This window comes from Dermacentor andersoni, chromosome 11 (genome assembly GCF_023375885.2).
Source record: "Dermacentor andersoni chromosome 11, qqDerAnde1_hic_scaffold, whole genome shotgun sequence".
In the NCBI taxonomy this organism is placed as follows: Eukaryota; Metazoa; Arthropoda; class Arachnida; order Ixodida; family Ixodidae; genus Dermacentor; species Dermacentor andersoni.
Genome location: NC_092824.1, coordinates 107,660,950 through 107,683,082, shown reverse-complemented (window position 1 = coordinate 107,683,082; position 22,133 = coordinate 107,660,950). Strand labels below are relative to the sequence as shown.

Genomic DNA, 22,133 nt, shown 5'->3' with positions numbered 1-22,133 from the left:
GAGTGAGCCTGGCATATTTGACCTATATTTGCCAAGGCTGCGCTTCTCTTTCCGTGTCACGAAAATGTGGCACCGTGAGTCCACCAACCTCACAGAAATCTCAGCAGTATGCGCGACACTTCTGTGCACGCTATTTGCAGTCCTCTAGGATTGAAAAAAAGAAAGAAAATCTAATTTCATGCACTCACCTGAGGAAGAACCTTTATTCTCGCGTTTTCCACACCTCCGTGCGGAATTTGAACATGCAGTATCCTGCAGTTAAGTTTAGAGAGCCGTTTATGGCTGCCTCGTTGAATGGCACAAGGTTCAGTGCACTGTTTGCTTCGCTTTTGCATGTCTAACCGCCGTTCCATAGCCAATTACAATCTGTATGCTTTCTGTAACTTTTAAGGCTGGGCGATTAGGCATAGCATACTTGCTGACAGGCAGAGCAATAACCGCAGTTTTCGTTTCTTTTTCCGGTTCTTGTTTTTCCAGTATCCCACAGGCTGGAAAAATGAATCCTTCCGTTGCAAGTTAACTTTCAGTATTTGTACGTGCTTCTTCTTTTGGGGTTGTGTGTGGTTACTGAGCTTTCTGTCGGCAAGTACTTCTTCTCTCCTTCGCCTTGTGTATGTCGTACTGTTTCCCACGACGCTACACCTGACCGCAGACCATCTTGCCTTGTGTACGCACAGGCCGCTGCGACTTTTCGGTGCCGTGAAGAACGAGTTCGTCGTGAAGACCGATACCTACATCGGCGAGCTGCAAGCGGCGGCCTTCCGCTACACTAGCAGCCGTTTCTTTTTATTTCGCAGCAACATGCTGCTCAGGCATGTCGAGGTGTTGCCGATGAACGAACCCGTGAGAACGCAGTGAGTATGCACGTGTTTGGAGCGGCGCTAATTAACAAACTCTCTATTGCCTGGTTCTGCTATCGCATGGCGGTTCCATATACGAGGTTGCTACTCACGATAGCGGGGTTCACGCTACGAACATCCGAAACATGAGTGTACGCGTGTTGTGTGCCATCCGTGTATGTGTGAGCACCGTCGCTCGATAGAAAGGAACTCGGTGCGGGCGAATAGAGGCACCGCAATGAAACATGCACCGCATTTACTCGCGAAAAGGTCGATCATGAATGTAGGTCTACATATGACTAGCGTACAAAAAGTTCAAATATAAGCAGCAAGGGAGCAAAAAACATAAACACCCAAATAGATGAACATTCAATTTTAAGCAAGAAATCGTCCAGCGGAAAAGAGCAAATGGCACCAGGCACCGTGTTCCAATATTCACTCGTTAAAGGGGAAAAACTGTACTTAAACACATCAGTTTGTGACTGATAGGGTACAATATTAAGATGGTGATACCCCCTACACGAGGAAGCTTCCGCAAATTTTATGGATGTACTTAGGAAATGAGAGATCGACTGATAATTCTCGCTAGTCAATGCCCCGAACTGCATTCCCATCGGAACTGCCAGAGAAGTCGTCCTCTTCGGATGCGCAACATTTTTTAAAGCCCGTCTGGGTAATCTTCAGACGGGCTTTACGGAGGGTACGCTCGGGAGAAACTTAGTTGGCTTGGTAATCTCGATAGCCTTGTTTACAAATATTGGTTGATATTCTTTTTTTTTTACGAATATAGGCCGATAGCTCATTTTCGGTAACATTTCCGAAAAAAAAAAAACCTCATAAAAGATCGAGTATATTCGAATAAATATGGTACTCTTACGGTAAAAGGAGAGAAAGAGAGATGCAAGCTATAATTAAAAGCCGTAAATGCTAGCTTGTCTCCTCGCTTGACATGGTACTACAGGTTCTGTGTAATAGTTATAGCATACAGTCACCACAGCACGTACACTTGCAGACATGCACATATTGCACAATAACGCTCTTCACAAACATTTGTATGATGGACACAATGTATAAGGCTTGCACTAACTATCTTTTTGCATCAAAAGGAACTCATCTACGTGCGATTAAATGCCTAAATTCGGCCTGCTCCTTCAATTTTCTTGTGTGAGCATGAAACTTCGAACAGTGCGCTTGTAGAACTCTCGTTAAAAAGTTGCACTCTTGAGAAACCGAAAGTTTGCCATCGTCTCTGACACACCATTGAATTTGCTAGAACCAGGCATTGCACTGTAAGTTCATGACGGATGTATCTCGTGAGTACGAAGATAGAGAAGTCCAAACACTTCTCGAAGAAAAAACCGAGACCGTGCTTTGGGAGGTCCCGCGCTAATGGCCAGGGTTTGTTGTTACTTTCTTTTTCCCAGTGAAAGGAGGAGCAAGATGAAAACGTTTTGCTACTACAATAAAACGGGGATACCTTCTGGCGAAGAAGTGAAGCTGACTCTCTGCAAACTTTAATTAAAGGAATAAAGATCAAGTAATTGTTGCTGCAAAACACCACTGCTCACTTGTTCGACTGTCAACAGCCGCTTATGTACTAAAATTTTTCCAACCGTAGCCGACGGCGTCTTTATCAAGAATACGCTTGTACGGCCTTAGTCTTGCATGTGGCACAAGCCTACACTGCTCGCGTCACATTAATTGGTCAATTGTGAAGATAATCAAGGCACAATAAAACATTGGCGGGAAAGAAAAAAAAAGCAAGAAGGACGTGGGGATGAGGTGGTCACGGGCATAGGTATCTCTACGAGATGAAACACACATATACCGTCTACTTTGTGTCAGTAGTTCCGTGCAGCAGGACCAAGGACACGAGCACTGCAAACGCAGATGCTTGCGCGGGAAACAAAACTCTGGAGGACAACAACAAAACACGCAAGGATGGCCCTCCGGATGTATTTGTCCTCCTGATTGGTTGAGGCGCCTGTATCTGTGAGAGTACTACACACTGCTGTAGCTCGGTGGCTATGGAATTGCGCTGCTGAGCGCTAGGTCGAGGGTTTAATACAGGCTGCAGCTACCACACTCTGATAGGAGCGAAATGTCAACACGCTCGTGTACTTAGATTTAGGTGCACGTTAAGATCCCCAGGGAGTCTAAATATAATACGGAGTCTCCTTCTACGGCGTACCTCATAATGAAGTCGAGGTTCCGGCACCTGAAATCGCAGGATTCCACTCAAGCTTTAAACACAAATGCAAATTTTGTTTGTCGTCTTTAGTTATATTTTTAGTTACGTAAATTGAACTGCATTCGGCATATATAAATTTTACTTTTTAAGTGCACACAACGGTAAATATGTACGTGTTTTAGTGAAGTATCCACTTATCTGGAACAGTGTTCCGCATACCTCTACCTGTTACCCGGAACAGATACCTGGACATATATACCTCACATATACCTGGAACTATGTTTAAGTATGTATAGATTTAGGTGCACGTTAAAGAACCCCAGGTGGTCGAAATTTCCGGAGTCCCCCACTACGGCGTGCCTCATAATCAGAAAGTGGTTTTGGCACGTAAAACCCCCTAATTTAATAATAAGTATGTAGGACCACGTTGCGCATACCTAAACATAATTCCTGGTCGAGGTGTGGGAAGCTATGTTCCGGATAACTTGTAGAGGTGTGCAGAGCGCTGTGCCAAATAGGCGAATATTTTACTGGATTCACATATTTACGGTTATGTGGTTATGTGGTACGTGGAAACTACATTAAGAGTGTCGTGCTGCGTCGACCATCTCGAAAAGAGCTCGATGGGCACTGAGACTTGGCTGAGACAGGCACTTGGTGACAACTCTGCAATAAGCTGCTGTTAGTGATGCACGAGACATGAGCACGCGTTTGCAACAATCCAAAAAGTAACTATTTCTGCCTCAATGTTTGCAGTGGCCCCCACCTTGTGGGTTTACGCCGAATTCATTTGGCTATTGTTTAAATGTAATGCAACTTTATTCTCATCATCAATTCGGACTAATTTTAATGAATTGTTGTCAGGATGAATTAGATTAGTGGCAGCTTGCTTTACTTTTCAAATGTGGTCACCTCATTCTTTATTTAGGGTGAGACTTCCTTTTTTCCATCTTACGAAAAGTATATTAAACGGCATAGAGGGCGCGTTTTATAATTTTCTTTTTATTCTACTGCATTAATCTATTCATATTGCTTGACCTCTCAGTCCTTTTCTATAGCATATACCGTCTTGATGGGTACATTAGGCTGTGATATCACCAGTCAGGCGATTTCCTGGCAAACATGGACGTCCTCCCCATTTGACAGCTAAATCTCACTCGTCTTCCAGCTGAACAGCTTTCTCGGGTATTATTCTTCGCCATCGCTCTACCTTCGGTATTGTGGATGACAACACACTATATATGGCGTCCCATGCGTTCAAGGTGCGGGAAGATTTTGATGTGGCAAAATCATCGCTTTCATTTTTGTAGGCGTCGGCTGGTGTTTAGTTGCCAGTGATATCAGCTGTCAGTCTCTCTTCTATTTGATACACGCTCAGGTGGTTTCATTCGTTACAGTCCTGGGGAATTTTCCTGGGTACATAGGGCTTTTCTTGAGCCTCACATTTGCTCCCACAGCTTTTGAAGAATGTCTGATTGGTTTCGAATAAATTAATATGGAGAAATGTAAACATCTCAATTAGTTATTGCGTAGACACTTAGCTCTCTGAGTAAGCCGACTCTTTCGTGTCCACAAACGATGAAACTTCGTTGCTCATAATCAATTACAGTGACGCATGAAAACATCTGCGTGAGCATCTTCAGCAGAGGCGGCAGGCAGCCTTTCTGGCATTATAATGACTGTTCTAATAACCTTTGCTGTTCCTTTGTGCTCTTTTGACTGCAAATGGAGCTAGGCCGCTGTTCACATACAAGATAAAGAAAATATCTGGCACAAGGACGATATATATGATATCCAATTGTCCCCGCTTAAGATGCTGCCGCCGCTGCTGCGCACAGGTGTTAGAGCGTGTTTGAAGTTATTGTCAACTTCACTCCTTGCAGAACTCTAAACAATGATGTGGCGTTTGATGTAGTTGGAACAGTTCCAAGACTCAGATGCTTCACGTTGACGAGACAGGTGTTAAGAGGGTTGACAACTTTCTCTCTCGCCCTGTCATTTGCATATAGCAAAAAAAAAAAAACTGATCAATCACAAAAGGTAATGATCTCACACGTTACCGCTGGCGTCGCGTACCTGGCAAAGAAGCCAGGGAACGACGCATCAAATATTTGTCGAGGGCCATCACGGAAATTTTAATAACCTTATCAACATAGTTTCTACCATGAATTCATCCAGCTAAAAAAACTGTTATATATTTTTTTATCGACTGGAGCCCATTGAATCTTGGCCTCCTAAGCCAGCGCGCATTATAATGGGAAATATTCGAAAAACTCTAGTTCTTGTGCTGAGCGTGTTTGTTTTTGGTGTGTGCATCTCAACTTCAAGCAATACATACGACAGCGAAGAAGAACGTGAGTATACCGGCATGGGAAAGAAAATGTCATAATTTCGTATCAGCGAATAAATTGTGTATTACTGACGTGGTTATACGAGAGTTGATCCAGAAATAAGGTTCCCATCAATTTTTGAGTTGATTGTTGTACCACGTTCCATGAAATCGGTCAGCAGTATCCCCTTACGATACCAAAAAAACACTGGCCATGACTTTGGCAGCAGAAGGAGTTTGTTTGGACTTCTTTGCGACTGGTGACTCTGGGTGACGCCACTGCTTGGATTTTTGTTTGATTTAGGGAGTGAAATGGAACACCCACGTTTCGTCTCCCGTAACAATGCAGTCCAACAATCCTTCCTTATCTTCTTGGCACTTTTGAAGAAATGGGCGAGCACACTCAACGCGTTTCTCCTTCTGGTCGGATGTCATCGAGCACAACGCTTGTGATACCCCAGTTTTTCAGCCAAAGCTCTTTCCACTGTACCGTAAGAACTCCCAGGAACCTGAGCAACAAGTTCACGGACGGTGATCCTCCTGTTTTGAAGCACTTCGCATTAGACTTTCTCGATAACCGCCTCTGAAACTGACGGTCTTCCACTCAGTTCTTAATTGTGGACTTCCTTCCGACCGGCACTAAACTCCCTGCACCACTTTCGGACGAGTTGAACTGACATACACTTGTCGCCATACACCTCTGTCAACTGACGGTGAATATCAACGGGTGGAGTCCCTTTGGCGAGCAAAAAGCTAATTACGGAACGAATCTCGCAATTAGCGGGATCACCAATGGGAACCTCCATATCGGACGGCTCCTGAGCCAAGGATGAGCGGCGCAGCGAAGTGCGGCCGGGGGGAATCGAGAGTGGGGGAACAGGCACGCGCACCAGCGTTGCCGGATTTCGCCTCGGACCTTCCCGTGTGGCTGGAGCTCTTTGGGAACCTTATTTATGGATCAACCCTCGTACAGGGTCATATGCTTTGAGGTTAATATCAAATGCCATGGATATCGCATAATCTTGAATATATGAGCGCAAAAGCGTAATTTCTTCTTTACTTATCGTGGGGAAGAGGGGGGGGAGGGAATTCCCGCCGGTCTTTTCCCATTTCTCTGGATAAGTGCTTGCGACAAAATTCCATGGGGCTCACGCTAGCGCTTGCAAGTACCTGTTCACTGACGCTACCAATTTTACAGGCAGAACCATAGACAAAATACTGCATGAGCACACCAATCGGGTTTAGCTAACACGCACACTTACATTTAGCTAACACTAACTTGTGCATTAGTGCCAGACTTGTACCCGTTACAGAAAAGAAGGTAACCAATTACAGTTATATATTTCTTCCTTCAAAAATGTAGTTGATTACAGTGACCAATTACGATACCAACAAAGTAATTGAAGAATAATAAAATAGTAACCGATTACTCATAGGTCACTTCCCTCCCAACGTTTATTAACATTGTCCAGATATTACAAACAGGAACTAGCCTGGCTATTCCACTTCGCCCTCTGCATCGCTTCACACGTTATCTTCCCTAACAATTACTTTTCAAAATTTTAGTTGGTCATTTACCCTCGTTTTGTTGCTAAGACGTCAGCAGCGACATTGAAAACTGGCTCGATGTGTGCGCTAGAAAGAAGAGCGGTATTGTAACGTACGAACATCTTGCGTTCAAGATTAACAATGCCACGATGCTTGAGCATTGATTCTCTATGAGGCGCTGCGCTTTAATGTTGCTACGGCTCAGAGAAGGTGCTGCCGGTAGGGCCAGTGAAATGCTGGAAATTTTAGGTGAATGCCTGGCATCGATGCCTGAAGTGGCCCTAATTATCGAGTCATAGCAGCAACGTTTCAGTTATTCGAGCAACATTTGGTCGAATAACAACAGGGGCCGTGTTGGCCTGTCTAAACATGCGCATCTGCGAGGCTGCTTCATGACCTGACAGCTGGCGTTCTACTGTTGTTCCTGCCAAGTTCAAGTGCTTGAAGCTGCATTTCATATAGCTTATTGTCAGAAATTTAACTGGTTAGATGCAAGTGATCAGCATTACTGAGCAAGAAAGTAATCGAAAAATTACAGAACTGCCAAACATGTAGCAGAATGGACAGCTGGGCTAGTTGGTTTAGCTTACCTGCATGTTGACTACTGTTTTAGCACTTGAAGGACGAAAAACGAAGAGAAGACAACAGGACAAGATGCTGCTCACAAGTGAAAAAAATATATTGAAAGGAAACAAATGTAAGCACGCACAAAAAAGGGGACCGCGCATGCGTGTAAGGAGCATGGGTGAAGCATTAAAAGACAATTCTGAAAATTTTTAAAATATGGTCTAGTTGGTTTACTAGACCAGCTTTAAAATTTTTCATGATTGGTCTTTGAATGTAAATATAGTTAATTACAAGTAACTAATTATATGAAACCGGGGTAGTTGGAGAAGTATGGGAGAGGCCTTTGCCCTGCAGTGGGCGTAACCAGGTTGATGATGATGATGATGTATTATATGAAATTAGTTACGTACAAGCCTGATTATTGCTTATGCATTAACTTACGCTTAGATAACACACCGTTAGGCATTATTAATCGCGAAGGAGTGGGGAAAGTGGCAAACAAGATCACTGCTTTAGATCTGGCCATTATTAGGCCCAATTTCTACCTGTGATACCACTAATCAAGAGTCTGTAATAACACATTTCTTCAGTGTGTTTATTAATTTGGTGTACATGAGATTACCGCTCTAATCTAAGTCTCCATGCCATCGTTAAGTCTTTTCTTGTTTTTGTGGTTGTTGACGTAGAACTTGCACAAATTTTATTGCTTGGTCATTAATCGACATCCTTCTTTGAAAGCCTCGACATCGGGTCTGGAATTATGGGTAGTGACGTCCTTTCAAGGACGGACGCCATGTGGCAGCTACGCCCTGTAACAGAAGCATTGAAATCACAGTATCGATTGCCTTTCCGATCACGAAGGGCTGTGACTCTGGTGACAAGAAAAAGTCAAATAAGAAAGACTAAAATATGAGGGACATGAGTGGATCATTGAGGAATTTCCAGCTTCGCTCATTGCGAAACTGTCTTTGTGTTGCCACTATGTCTCAAAGTAAACTAGATACACTTTCTCGTAAGCCAATGCCATGAAATGTTGGGTCACATTGGCAACACATGATCGCCTGTGGTTAAGCACTTCAGGAGATGAGAGTTTTCGCAATGGTTGGTTTATATCCTCTACATTCCAGTGTTGCAATTCAGTTCACCGGAAATTCGCAAGAATAAAGAATCTTTATCCACCCGAGAGTCGCACCTTTCGTAAAACTTTTTCTTCCTTCCATGAAACTTTCTTCACCTTGTTGGTTTCCGCAGAACTGATTTGCCATATTTTGCGTCCTTTTGCTTCGAGTTGTCGACTAATTCGGCCTCACTCTAAGATCTTCTGACCTCCTGGCTAGCTCAAATGACAGATCGACCACCGCTAGAAAGGCGTTGGTTTGGGGTTAGATTCCCAGACCAGGATAAATTTTTCTTCCGTTTCGAAGCTTTCTGCGAAACCCATACGAGCTTGAAGCTACTGTCGGGTTGGTGACAGCTTTTCGTTTTTCTTAAGAGATTTTAGTATTATTTGGGCGTTAATTTCCGCCTACCTTAATTTCAGCTAGTAAAGTTAGCTGCTTCTTTCAGAGAACATGGCTGCAAATCGCCGCACGTCCGACCGGAGACTCGTTGCTTGCGGACCTACTAGGATTTCCTATATTGCCAGTGTGATCCAATTTTGGGTATCATTGGAATTGTGTGCTATACCATTCATGGGCAAGACGCAGTATTGATTCGACGCTTGCCATGCGAACTAGTTTGGAGTTCGTGGCATGACAAACTCAGCAGGCAACCACGGACAGAGACTTTACATGTGCTTTGTGCAGTTGTACAAGTGAAGAAGTGCTACAAGGAGTTGGGATGCTTCGAGTCGGAAGGATTCTTCCACGCACTCTACCGACCCGTCAACTTCTTTCCCGACAAGCGAGCACTCATCAACACCATGTTCGCCTTCTTCTCGCGTAAGAACCCGATCAAGGAGCATCTACTCATGTGGTCATCGCCCATCAGTGACTACTTGAAGCTGCCTTTCAATGCCAGCAAGCCCACGAAGGTCATCACGCATGGCTGGCTGGATGCGGTGTACTTCGGGCAATGGATGACGGTGAGATGAAGCCTTGGCATTGTACTATAACTTTCCGAACACTTTTGTTTGCTCTCTCTCAGTAGAATCAGCAACATCACCATTCTAATCGTCGTCATCATAATTTATTTGAACCTCTCTCATCCAATGCGCGCTCTTGCAGGTGTATTTGTGTAGAAAGAGGGGGGGGGGAGCGTTGCATCAGTATAATACTGTAAACTGTATGCAGTGTATACAATTGTTGTCTTGAAGAAAAGATTAGAAAGCAAGCAGTTGGCGCCCACGTGTGTTTTAACGTGCCTTTACTCCTGCTTTCATCTTTCTTCCGCACCTTTTACGTGTGTTCTAAATGCCATTAGAGCAGTATAACAGAATTGTGGACTGACACAAATGAAAACTATTGAATAGTACAACCAAAGAAACCCGTTTAGGCACAATACAATCTTGTTGACGAAAGGAGAGCATGAAGATCTTGTAGAAAGCAGGGACTATGGTTTTACAAAATCAAATAAGCTCTTAAAAGTGTTAGTCGGGTAAGCTGATGCACGCTTCGTTAGATAAGGGTGGAGATGGTTTGTAGCACGAAACTAGACCTGGACCATGCTTTTACAAATTCAAACGTGCTGTTAAAGGTGTTAGACGGGTAAGATGATGCAATTTTCGACAGATAAGGGCAGATATAGTTTGTAGAAAGAAACTAGATATGCAATGAAGACGGTGAATGTTCATGGCGACGAGAAATGTGAACATGCGATAGTGGAAGTAAGCCATGTAAGCTTGCAGGATTCTGATATAATTTGGAAAGCTAATGCTGTCTCCGTTTATTTTCAACTTCAAGCTGTCGGGACACATGCTCTATTGTTTGCTTCGTTTTAGTCATCCTTAACAAACTAGTAAAGAAGCAACAATATATGGTGCAGACGACGCAAACAAATGTAAAAATGATTACGTTGCAAGTGGCATAACTTGAAACTAAGCTTTAGTTCCGCTTGGAAAAACAAGTTTCCCAAAATTAGCCACTTTTGTCTTCCCAGAAAATGAAGAATGCTTTGTTATTGGCTGGCGACTACAACGTCATCACCGTTGACTGGCGAGGCGGAAATGGACTGCCTTATGCGCAAGCCACAGCCAATACGCGGCTTGTAGGAGCTGAGATAGCCGTCATGATTGAGAAGCTTCAGGTGAGTGTTAGGTAAGCCTATCATGTACTTTCCAGTAAACATAATCTCAGTAAGGTAGTCGATGAATGAGAAAGACCATGAATGAGAAAGATGTTCGAGATAAGTTCGTAAATGTAATAAAGCCTCAACTGCAGAAAAGCAGACCACGGTAATTCTAGCGTTTGCTCGTGTTTCGCTTAGGAGAACTGAGTTTGATATGATAGATAAGCTTCTTTGAAGGCATTTGGTAGGTGCTTATCTTTGCGGTGAGCATGTCTGACTGCCTGGGGGAATGTTTAGTTTTGACATTCGAGACTCAATAAACATCAGTTGTAAATGAGAACCGGTCCCGTGCGCTACCTCTTCCCTTTCATTTTTTATCGGTATCACCCTCTAAACATCTGCCAATTCACTCAAGCGAGAACATTGTTAAGACCACATTAAGTTTAACTGGTCACAGCGTATGTAGAATTGCTGAAGTCACAGAATGGCATAAAGTTTGTAAACAGGGATAAGGTGCCTCAGAAAGGCTGGTCAAAGTTTTTATAGGAGGGCCTATCTTCGTCAAAGGCGAAGATTATAAGTAAATAAAAACTTTATACCACAGTGTGCTATTCCATCTTTCAGCCACTTTCTTGATTTTGAAGTCACAGAAGTAATATTTACAATTGCAAAAACACAATGCTTATGCAAGAATGTTACACAACTTTAATAACATATGGGATTCAAATATTCTACATACAAAAAAATGCAGGGACTCCTTTGGTTCTATTTCCTCTCGCATTCATTTCGCAATGACCACTTTTGACTTTGTTATCTGCCCGCAGAAAGTGTTCAAAGCCAACGTGTCAACTTTCCACATCATGGGTCATAGTCTGGGAGCCCACGTTGCTGGCTACGCGGGAGAGAGAATACCCGGGCTTGGGCGAATAACCGGTTAGTGCCTTTTCAAACGTGCGTTTAGTCGTTGTAAAGCATCCACCAGGTTGATGGGCCGCTGAGAAACTGGCCAACATTTGCAGAGGAGGTGGACCGACCACCCATGCCTGCTCAGTGGCTGTTGTTCACTGCAGAGTGCATTGAAGGGAAATGATTGAAAGGAGAACATTAGCGAAGTGTGCTTTACATGCTGTAGCAGTGTCCGACGAACATGTCTTGCCTATTGTCTGTGCATAACGCTTGAGACATTGTACCAATCTCTGCATACCGTCTACGCGTTCGTGAAAATAGACATATTATATACAAACTTGCGCGATCATTTCATCATGCTGAAATTGGAAATAATCAAAGCATATCGGGCACTCACCATGCTAGCTCACTGACTAAGGCATTCCGCTGCTGAACTTCAGGTCGAGGGTTCGATTGCCGGTCCCGGTGGCCGCACCATAACGGTAGCGGAAGCAATGAGAACACGTGTGCTTACATTTAAATGGCGGTAAAAGAATCGCAGGTGGAATAAATTAATGTTGAGCTCCAGACAATGATGTTTTTTTATAGTTTGAGTGTGGCCTTGGGATGTTAAATCCCATAATTTTATTTTATAGGTAACACATCTTTGCCCAGACGTTCTTGTCGTTCTTGGAATGCTAGTCACATATTCGTTGTTTTCACCATGTGCATCCATGGCTGTCTAACTACTAATCGGCAGTTTCTGCGTATACACGTAAATTGGGCTGTAACTATCGAAATCTCAGTGCAACCTGAGGTAGAAATTCGATATTAAGAAATCTAGATCCGAACGCAACTATTGCTCGCAAATGTAGCTTCACGGCATTAAGTATTATACTTCCGTGAAGCCGAACCTGTCATCAGCAGAGTGGAACAGTGATTAAGGGGTGACGGAACACACATAACAGTTGTGTTTTATCTTTTGTCTACAACTTCATTCCGAGTTTGCAGTCTCGTAAGGTACTTTTATAAAGGTTTCAGTGTTCTTGTATGCTGTGTTTTGCGCGCGATTATACGTGAAGAGCTTCCTTTTGTTTCTATTTCCGAGAATTGTAGTTTACGGCGCACGTAAAGCAGAGCACAGCGCCTGTTCTAAGTAGGGCTGTTACTGTACGAATCGTTACCGACTTGCTGAGTTGGCAATCCTAATAAGGAAATGCCTTGATAAATGTGCAGCTTCTTATTCAGCAACATCTATATAATAAAAGAAAAGAAACATGAAATGCAAGGTAGATTGTTGACGTAAGCAACCATGCGCATTGGAATACTTTCAGGTTTGGATCCAGCCGACCCGTACTTCCAGCACATGCCTGCTTTCGTCCGCCTGGACCCGACTGACGCGCGCTTCGTGGACATTCTCCACACCGACGGAGGGACAGTTCTCGATCTGGGCAAGTTGCGCTTTCGTCGCAGAAATGCGAGCCAGAACTCATTTGTAACCACATAGGCACGCGCCAAATTCTCTCTTACCAGAGCTAAGCTTCGTGACAGCTGCTTGACCACAGCCTCAGAGATTGCGCTCGCCCCGGGCACGTTTCACGATCTCGGAGGCTGTGTTTAACGTACTATGACTTACCCAGAAAGAAAGAGAGAGGAAGCAAGACTTACCTTGAAGGATGTGCGTCACTGTTGTCAATGCTCAATCATTAGGGTACTTACGTCAAAGCGAAAAAGTAGGGCTCTCACGCTGTGAATCGTGGGAGTAAAATTTCCTTTAGTTCACATGTTTCATCACGTTTTTCACGGGGACAGTGACGCCATAAGGTACATCGCGGATCAGTGCTCCCGGGCAACAGTTTCTCTTAATTTGCTTATTGCTCCATACTTAGTCGTGTTTCTTTTGACTGTTTGTAAAACTAATACGCTTACACAGTGAATGAAAGAAGACATGTACACAATGACGGCGAATATGCGAGAGATTCCCAAAGCGTCATAGCATAGAAGGGCAGCTGCGAAGTGATACCTACCTTCTTACATGTGTGTTTAGTTTAAGCCTGCAATACTAAGCCTGTAATACTACTGACAGGTACTCATATTTTCACGGCTCGCTGCTGTGGTCATTCTAGGCTTACTCAAAGCCGCCTTTTATATAACGTATTCTTTTGTGAGGTTGAATATAGCCCGATAGTTCTGTTTCGCTTCTCATATAACCTCCAAAATATGATTCAAGTTTGTTAACCGTGAGACCCACGCAACTTGCCATAACATTGACTTTGTGATCCATGCTCAGTAAAGGGGGAAGGCCTCGGGATGTACGAACCTACGGGACACCTGGATTTCTACCCAAACGGCGGAAGTAAAATGCCTGGATGTTCCTTCGGAACGAGCATATCGTCCACCTTCAGTAAGGGCCTCATGCAAGGTGAGGGAGATGAGCCTTCCATGCCACCAAGTTGATTCTGTGGATCAGCCACTTCGCAGCTAATCGTGCAAACTTGAATGCGGCTCCGACGCATGCATTTGGCCAGTGAGGAAAACTTCCAGCGTCACCACGATCCCTGGCTGTAGCTCAAAAATCTAACCCCTCCTTATTGTTTTCTGTTTTTGTTTTTGTTTGTTTTCGTGAAGCTAGCCCTGCAACATAGATGTTCACTTACACAATCATCTATCACTCTGCATGAAGCCAACAGACAATGAAACCAACGGAAGCGTATAGGGAAATTAACGGTTCTCGTTCTTTTAAATGTAGAAATAATAAAGAAAATTGAAATGAAAATGGATGAAAACACAACTTGTCGCAGTTGAGACTGAAACCTGTGTCTCTCTGCGAGTGTATTGCTTCTTTATTGGGCAACCGTGGTGCCTGACCTGCCGTCCGCTCTGTTGTGCATTAGTGTACGTGTACTGGGTCTAGCTGTGAAAGTGTCAGCCAGCGCCCCCTCACAGGCCATGGCAGCGGACTTGCAACATTCTTTCAACCCCATGCAGCCGTCACGAAGTATGTGAACCTAAGAGCAGGAAATTAGCCTATGTAGGCTATAATTAGCCTATATCCTGTGCTATCCCGTGCATGACCTTCGAGATAGCAACGTTGTATTCTCGGAGGCCACGCCATATGGCACTAGGGCTGCCAAAGTCGAGACCCTCGGTATGCAATGAGCGAGGGTCTCGTGCCTTTGTATAGTTTCGTAATCGAAATCTTCAGTGGATACCACCCTGTGCCGGCAAGATTATTCATCTCACCACATCACCTTATCATCTGGTGCTTGTAAATTTGTTCCCCTTCCCTCGCCGCTGAAGTTTGCCACTTTAACAGGCCGCCGTTACTGCCTCTTCTGCCCGCTAACACGAAATCACTGGTGCAGATTTTTGTCCTGCAATGAAGCTTGATAGGCTACTGTTGATGCGCATAGATCGCACTTCGAAAATATCTTTTGGTAGGAAGGCAATCCACAAGAGTTGAGAATGGGGGCTTTTCACGGGCATTGGAGGAATTTGTACGCCATCGTGGAAAATAATTCATTTGCTATAACGAGCGCGAACACGTAAATTTAGAGTTGGGCAAAGCATAGAGAGCAAACAGGAAGAGCGAGCAATCGACCCTAATTCGCGAAGGGATTTACGACATAGTTTCGGAAATTTACTCCGCGAATATGCACTGATGTAATGCTAGTCTTCAGCATCCCTACGAAGCACTGTCCCGTCTGCTGCCCGTAGCCATGCGCTCGGCGGTCGTGTGTAACCATGAGCGTGCCGTGACGTACTACCTGGAGACGGTGAGCGACCGGAGCTGCAAGTGGATGGCCTTCGTCTGCCCCTCGTACCACATGTACAAGCGAGGTCAGTGCTCGGACTGTGGCCATGACGGCTCCCGCTGCGCGCGCATGGGGTTCTACGCGGACCAATGGAAACCCCGGAGCAACACGTCGGTGCGCATGTACCTGCAGACCATGAGTGTGTACCCGTACTGCGGTGAGTCTGAATTTCAGCCTTTTGTGGGTGGTATGCGGTGTAAAGAACCGACAGGCACGCCATGGCTGCCCCTGTCTTCCTGTTTTAATGTGACCCGATCTGAATGATGATGATGATATGCGTGCGCGGGACACGGCCATCCTCGTTTCCTTTCTTCAACGTATAGGTTCGTAGGTTGTCGTGTTCGACTGCCTGTCATTCAATGGAGGAATAACTTCCAGGGATGCTTATGAACAATTCCAGCCCAGGCTGCATTCCAATACTTGCCATAGGCGGCTGAATAGACAAATAACTGGACAGTGGCCAACCTAAGTCTGGTTCCCCTTCTGAACAAGGTGGTAAAATAGACAGCTTCACGAATACAGTATGGAAGCCAAAAACAATGCGGGCTGCTTTACTGCCCAAATAAGATGGCGTCTGAGAAGGGGGCTTGAAAACTCGACGTGAAGGTTGTCGTGAGGCTTATAGCGGGTGAAAAGACAAGGATGAAAGGAAGACGTGACACACAAAGGTGCTACATAGCGCCTGTGTGTGTCACGTCTTCCTTTGGTCCTTGTATTTTCACATGCTATAACATAGCGCCTGTATGAGTCACGTCTTCATTTCGTCCTTGTATTTTCACGCGCTATAAGCCTCACAATGTCATATTAACAAGCCCAAATCACTGCATTACAGTGAAGGTTGTACACTCACAGAAAAATGTAACACCATTTTCTTACGTGCTTGTGTTTTTCAGTTTCGCACACACAAATTGTTAAGACACAGCTATGGTATTTCTTTTCTTAGCTTTTTCTTGTCGACGTGAGATGGCGTCATGTTGCAGAGATGTCTTCGAGATGTTCCAGACGCGCTCCATTCCTTGAGATTGAGGCTATCTTCTTAGCCGCCTACGTAAAATATCTTCGATGCTGCCTAGAATTAGAACACACTCATAGAAACTCACAGGAAGAATGAGGCTTAAAGTGATTAACTGTTGTCGAACAAAGAAATGTAACTAAAGCCGACGTTTCGGCACCAGACACCCAACGGTACATAAGGCAGGTACCAGCGTCCCCCCATCCAGGTATACGGCTTTTCAGGGCTGTGTTGCTCGACACTGTGTCCGCATAGACCATTATTACTGCTGTGAAAGAACTAAAATGAACGAATCGATACAACTTTTGGAAATAACGTCTTCTGCATCCATGCCGGCAATTTCCCAACAGATAGACATGCCCCCTTGTCTAAACGTTCGCTGCAGCGGCACATGTGTTCGACGGCTCTGCATCATTATGAACCACGAGTTTTGTAAACCCCATTAAGATTATTTTTGTTATTGTCTTGACCATTTCGCTCCGAGATTGGCGCACGAGAAAACGGACACATGCACGAAGAAAGCCAACAAGGACAAGCGCTCGCTAGCAAATGTTTAATTTCAGAAGCATACAGCGATAATATCACCCACCCAGTGTATTTGCATAACCCTTGGGTAATCATGATACATCGATAAAGGCAGAAAATGACAGATAATGAACAAGCACTTTTTCTCGTCGGAGTCTTCTTTCTTGTGCATCTGTCTGTTCGCTCTATAATGTTGTTCTTAGCAGTTCTCTGTATACCTTGCTAGATTTATCGAACAGTGGACGAGTGGCGAGTTTAACGATTGGTGTCGTTAAGGTGTAACGGTGTAAAAACCATGAAACAAACTGAAAAAAAAAGAAACGACTGAGCAGAAGATAGCGTCTCTTCTGTCGTTGTTCCACTTCTATTACTCCATAATCAAGAATGAACAATTAGTAGCGTACTTAAATGACCCTGAGCGCGACGTCTCGTCCAGATTTTTGTCCAGATCCTACGCGGTTTTCAACAAGGCACGTCGCACCCAACTGCGATCAATAACAGCCTATATAATAATGCTATGGCGAAAAAACTGCTGAACAAGTAGAAGAGAATTTGCATGCATTCAGACTTTGTTATAGCAAAACGCAATACAGTACAACGATGTAATGAACATAAAGAAGTAAGTAAAGATCTTCATGCAATCTCCATAGGGATTGGCATTTCAGTACATGGAAAATTGGATAAAACAAATTGATTCCGGTTCCCCCTTCAAGTTCGTTATAATGCGGTTTTCACTTAGACCCGCCAGCCGGTTACGTCACGCTGGAAGGACGAACTTCTTCGAATATCGGCGTCTCTCTGGAACTATGTTTTGGAGCACGGTGGCGAAGAGCGCAAATTGCAATGGGGTTTTGTGTACGGGGCTTGTGTTGAATTCTTAGGTTATCCCACAGAGTGCGTTGCCATTTTGTCAGTGTTCTGACACTTTTGACAGTGTATTGTAAATTCATTACATTTTGTTGGTGTTGTTGTTGTGTTTGCTTTTTATGCCTATGATTTTGGAACAGCTGGCCTTAGGTGTGGGCAGACTTCCCATTTTAAGGTGCGAATTCTTCATTATGATGCTTGGTTACGATGCATTATGATACCTGCATTGTTTGTCAGAAGAAGAAAAATCGAAGTTGCCTTAGGCTTTCTTTCTTTCTTCGTCGGCTGTATAAAACATAAAACTTCTGAGTTTTATAGCCTTTAGTTCAACCATGCTTATTTTGCTCCGACTACCATGTGGCCAATTATTGATTGAATAAACTGAATAATATTGTTGATTGATCTTGATTTTTTTTCAGCTTTCCAGTATTCTCTGATAATTGAGCTGTACAAGGATGATCAGACCGTCTCAGCGACAGGTTATTTCACTCTCACCCTACACGGCGAATCTAGGAGCGCCGACATTCAGATCAACAAAAAGTATGTGTACCAGTGCTCGTAGTCTTACCAGAGCCTCATTGCTAAAGTTGACACGCCTATAAAACAGCATCACCTTAGGGAAGAGGCAGTAGGGGGATTAGGTTAAACAAAGCTTATAAAGAGGAATCTGTAGCACAGGGCCGATTTTTTATTTACTTAATCAAATACATGGAAATTGCAGTAATGTTCTCAGAAGGCAACCGGTCTGCCAATTTGAATGAACTTTGCAGCATTTGAGAGAGAAAGTTAAATTATTGCAACAGTTCGAGGGAAAATTTTGACTTAGGACATTTTACGTTTTGCTAAAATTGTCGAAAACAGTAAGTTACAAAAAAAAAAGGGAAGTTAGAAATTTACGAATCTGCAAGTCGGCACCAAAAGCCCATGTTGAAGTTTTTTAAGCTGTATCTGTTTCGTTATACAAGAGCTGTTGTGGAGGGAGTGGGCTAAAGAACACGCGGACTTCTTCGTTACTCTAGTTATGCAGCAAAAAATAAAGGAATGAACTTAAACAGAGGTGTGCGTTTGGACCTACGATCCGTATAGCATGCGGATGACTCTTGCATTAATGGATAAAAATTCTGTTGCAGTGTTGTTATTTTTATTAGTTTCATCATAACTTTTTTCATTCATTTATTTATTTTAATTAAGTGCAACTGTCAGCGCATTCAAAGTGGACAAATTTGATACATGGCTTCTCAGCTTACTTGCAATTACAACTATGTCTACAAGGGTTTTGCGAAGGCTTCACTCATGAATGAGGGGTATATTTGAGAATGGCGCATATTACGTGACTTTTATCCTTTTTTGTTTCTCATAGTAGGGACAGTTTATTGAGTTTGCTTTTATTCCTGGGTAACAGAATTGTAAGCTTTCATAAACAGGAATAAAGTGTCCCAGAGAGGCTGGCCTATGTTTCGATAGGTGGACATATCTTCGCCAAATTCGGCCTTGTCATCCTTGGCGAGTTAATGCCGCCTTTGACAAAAATAGGTCCACCAGTCGAAACGCAGACCAGCTTTTCTGAGGCACCTTAGTCCTGTTTATATCACTTCTATACGAAAGTGTGCTTACTTCATCTGTCAGCCCCCTCTTGAATTTAAAGTTGTAAACTTGATCACTGATATTGATCGCTATTTACTATGATCACTGTGATTTGTGATCGCTATTGATCACAAATCACTGATGAAGCAAGTCCGGGGTTCGGGGGGAAAATGTTGGCCCCGAGATTTACCGTTTAGTTTTCCCGTTCAAACTTCACAGCTGCGTGTCGGGTTCTACGACGAAGGACTATTTTTCCACGCGCAGGCCGCTGACGCTGTACCCGAGGGCGCAGCACCCGTTTCTCGTGACGACCGACAAGAATGTGGGCAAAATCATTCGAGCCTCTTTCTCGTACGAGAGCAACCGGTACCTGTTCTTCCGGACCAACCTGCAGCTGTGGAGAGTCCGAGTGTTGTCCATGAACGAAGGCGTGCTGAGGGAGTAAGGCGCTGGATACGTCGGCCTTCTGTTTGCTTAGCTGTCCTTGTGAAAATTACTGTCTATAAGACGTCGTACGGAGTACTTTGTCTCAACGTAGAATATTTCTTTTCCTTATTCATAACTGTATATAAGACATCATATGGAGCACTTTTCGCCGTGTTACAATGCTTTTCGTAGACGGCTAAACAGACAGCTAAAGTGGCCCTGTTCCAACTGTGACGCAGCCAGCAAAAAAGAAAGAAATCAAAAAGAGGCACGTTCGCGAAGACAGCATCGAAGTCAAAAAACGATGCAGGCTACTTTGCTGTCACCCGCCCTGGTAGCTTAGTGACTTTGGTGTCGCGCTGCTAAGCACTAGGTTGCGGGATGAAATCCCGGCCACGGCGGCCGCATTTCAATAGAGGCGAAATGCAAAAGCACCTGTGTACTTAAAGTTTAGGTGCGCGCCAAAGAACCCCAGGTGATCAACATTAGTCCGGAATCCCCTGCTACGGCGTGCCTCATAATCACATCGCGGTTTTGGCACGTAAAACCCCATTATTTAATTTTATTTTGCTGTCTATACAAGATGGTGGCAGGGCAGAATGCTTCAAAACTTGACAGGAAGGTAGCCTAGACACAGGAAACTGTAGTCACGCTTTACTGTGCGCTTATGCAAGATAAGTTGTGTTTTCATAAGGTTCGAACACGCAAAGTGTACAAGTACGGCTATAATATATGCTTATCTTTCTTTTTCTTGCAGACGTCTGGAAGTTGTTGATACTTCTTCCAGATGCGTTCCAGGAATTGGGCTCGAAGCTGTCTTCTTAGCGTTGAACGTAGACTGTCTGAAATGCTCGCCAGAATCGGAACACATCCTTTGTTTTGATGTCGAAATTTTTTTTTCTATGCAAGACCGTTTATAAAACATCATATGGAGTACTGTGCCTTAATATAGCAAATTAATTTTTCCTGTACGTACTCTACAGATGTACTATATAGGCTGTAGTTATTTTAAAACAATATGATTGAATCTCCCAACTCTCTACAGACACAGTTCTTGCAGGTGTACGTCGTAGCGTTCTTAGAATCAAAAATATAATTGTAGGAAGAGCATGTACCACGCATTTACATGGGCATAACTCGATTAGCCGCTTTCAAGATTATGAGTGGTCAGAAAGGGAGACAGGATAGATTGTTGCGCTAAATTGTGCATGGGGCCGTCTTTTCTAAAACTATAACAGTTTCAACATCACAAAGTTCATGTTATATTATCCTGTATGACCAGAAAGCCCGCTCCAAAAATAAAAGCAGCACTGCAGCGGTGCTAGCCAGGCTTTCTTCGAAAAGAAGCTGAAGAGCAAATTGACGACCCTGGATTCCAGATAAGCATGTAGTCCAAGCAACAATTCTAAGCAGTCCAACCGTTTCTGTTGCTTTGCTGTAACGGGAGCATCACCATCATATTAAGTCATGCAATCTGCTTGTTCATGAGATAGATAGATAGATAGATAGATAGATAGATAGATAGATAGATAGATAGATAGATAGATAGATAGATAGATAGATAGATAGATAGATGGATAGATGGATAGATGGATAGATGGATAGATAGATAGATAGATAGATAGATAGATAGATAGATAGATAGATAGATAGATAGATAGATAGATAGATAGATAGATAGATAGAAGTTTAATGAAAGCTGGAGAGGTGAGCCTATAGCAGTAGATGAAACATTCTTTCATGTGAGGTTGTTGGTTTCGAGTGACATTTGAGTACAATTTCAAGGTTCATTGTCTTACACTGTGTTGGTTCCTAAGCTTTGTTGTTGTCCCCTTGCAGTGAAAAGAAGAATAAGACGTTGGCCTTCTGCTACCACGACAAAGCTGGCATTCCGCCTGGAGAAGGGGCTCATTTGATTCCGTGCTAACGCTTTCGCAAGACTTAAAAAAGAAAAACAGAGTGACGGCAATACAGGAATAAAAGTGACATCTCGAAAACAGTGTTGTAGCTTTGTAGTTGTTACGTTGTAGCATCGCGCTACTGTCAGGTGGATGACGATTTAGCCCACTCAAGCTCATTTTTCATCATTCGCCCAGCTGAGTGCCTGATCCTGTAATATAACTGAGCGAGGCTTAGGGCTAGCCAATGAAATTGGGCATAAGGAATTGAAAAATAAAAAGAACTTACGAAATACGGCCGCTGTGCACTCAAGTGCCCGCATAAACTTCCAGAACGTGTTCACCATAGAACACGGAGTTTTTCGCACTTAAAGCACACATTGTGCAACCTAATATTTCACTATGTGCTCGTGTGCACGTTC

At 43.7% G+C, this 22,133-nt stretch overlaps 2 protein-coding genes across 6 annotated transcripts in view; both read left to right on the top strand.

Annotated features, from left to right (window-relative positions):
• The window catches only part of LOC126539408 (pancreatic triacylglycerol lipase-like), a 50,602-nt gene extending 48,208 nt beyond the window's left edge, over positions 1-2,394 (top strand). For all 4 annotated transcript variants that reach the window (XM_055075360.2, XM_055075362.1, XM_050186232.2 and 1 more), the window contains exons 10-11: positions 678-854; positions 2,264-2,394. In XM_055075360.2, coding sequence (XP_054931335.1) covers positions 678-854; positions 2,264-2,357 — 271 coding nt within the window. In that variant the 3' untranslated portion in view covers positions 2,358-2,394. The remainder of the gene's footprint in view (positions 1-677; positions 855-2,263) is intronic.
• Positions 2,395-4,918: 2,524 nt separating this feature from the next.
• On the top strand, positions 4,919-21,812 carry LOC126539600 (pancreatic lipase-related protein 2-like). 2 transcript variants are annotated; one of them, XM_055075363.2, is made up of 10 exons: positions 5,061-5,384; positions 9,280-9,557; positions 10,571-10,717; positions 11,524-11,632; positions 12,919-13,035; positions 13,875-14,006; positions 15,302-15,556; positions 18,223-18,343; positions 19,652-19,828; positions 21,653-21,812. In XM_055075363.2, exons 1-10 carry the CDS (start codon positions 5,285-5,287, stop codon positions 21,738-21,740), a joined length of 1,524 nt encoding a protein of 507 aa, XP_054931338.1. In that variant the 5' UTR covers positions 5,061-5,284; the 3' UTR covers positions 21,741-21,812. The 2 variants fall into 2 exon arrangements, with proteins under 2 accessions (XP_054931339.1, XP_054931338.1); XM_055075364.2 differs by lacking the exon at positions 13,875-14,006 and having other exon boundaries at positions 4,919-5,384.
• The last annotated feature ends 321 nt before the right edge of the window (positions 21,813-22,133 follow it).

Bases quoted from the DNA above. Each gene is read 5' to 3' on its own strand.
- LOC126539600 (XM_055075363.2), top strand. From the start codon at position 5,285: ATGGGAAATATTCGAAAAACTCTAGTTCTTGTGCTGAGCGTGTTTGTT. The intron at 10,718-11,523 runs GTGAGTGTTAGG...ATCTGCCCGCAG, and splicing joins TCATGATTGAGAAGCTTCAG to AAAGTGTTCAAAGCCAACGT. The intron at 19,829-21,652 runs GTAAGGCGCTGG...GTCCCCTTGCAG, and splicing joins AACGAAGGCGTGCTGAGGGA to TGAAAAGAAGAATAAGACGT.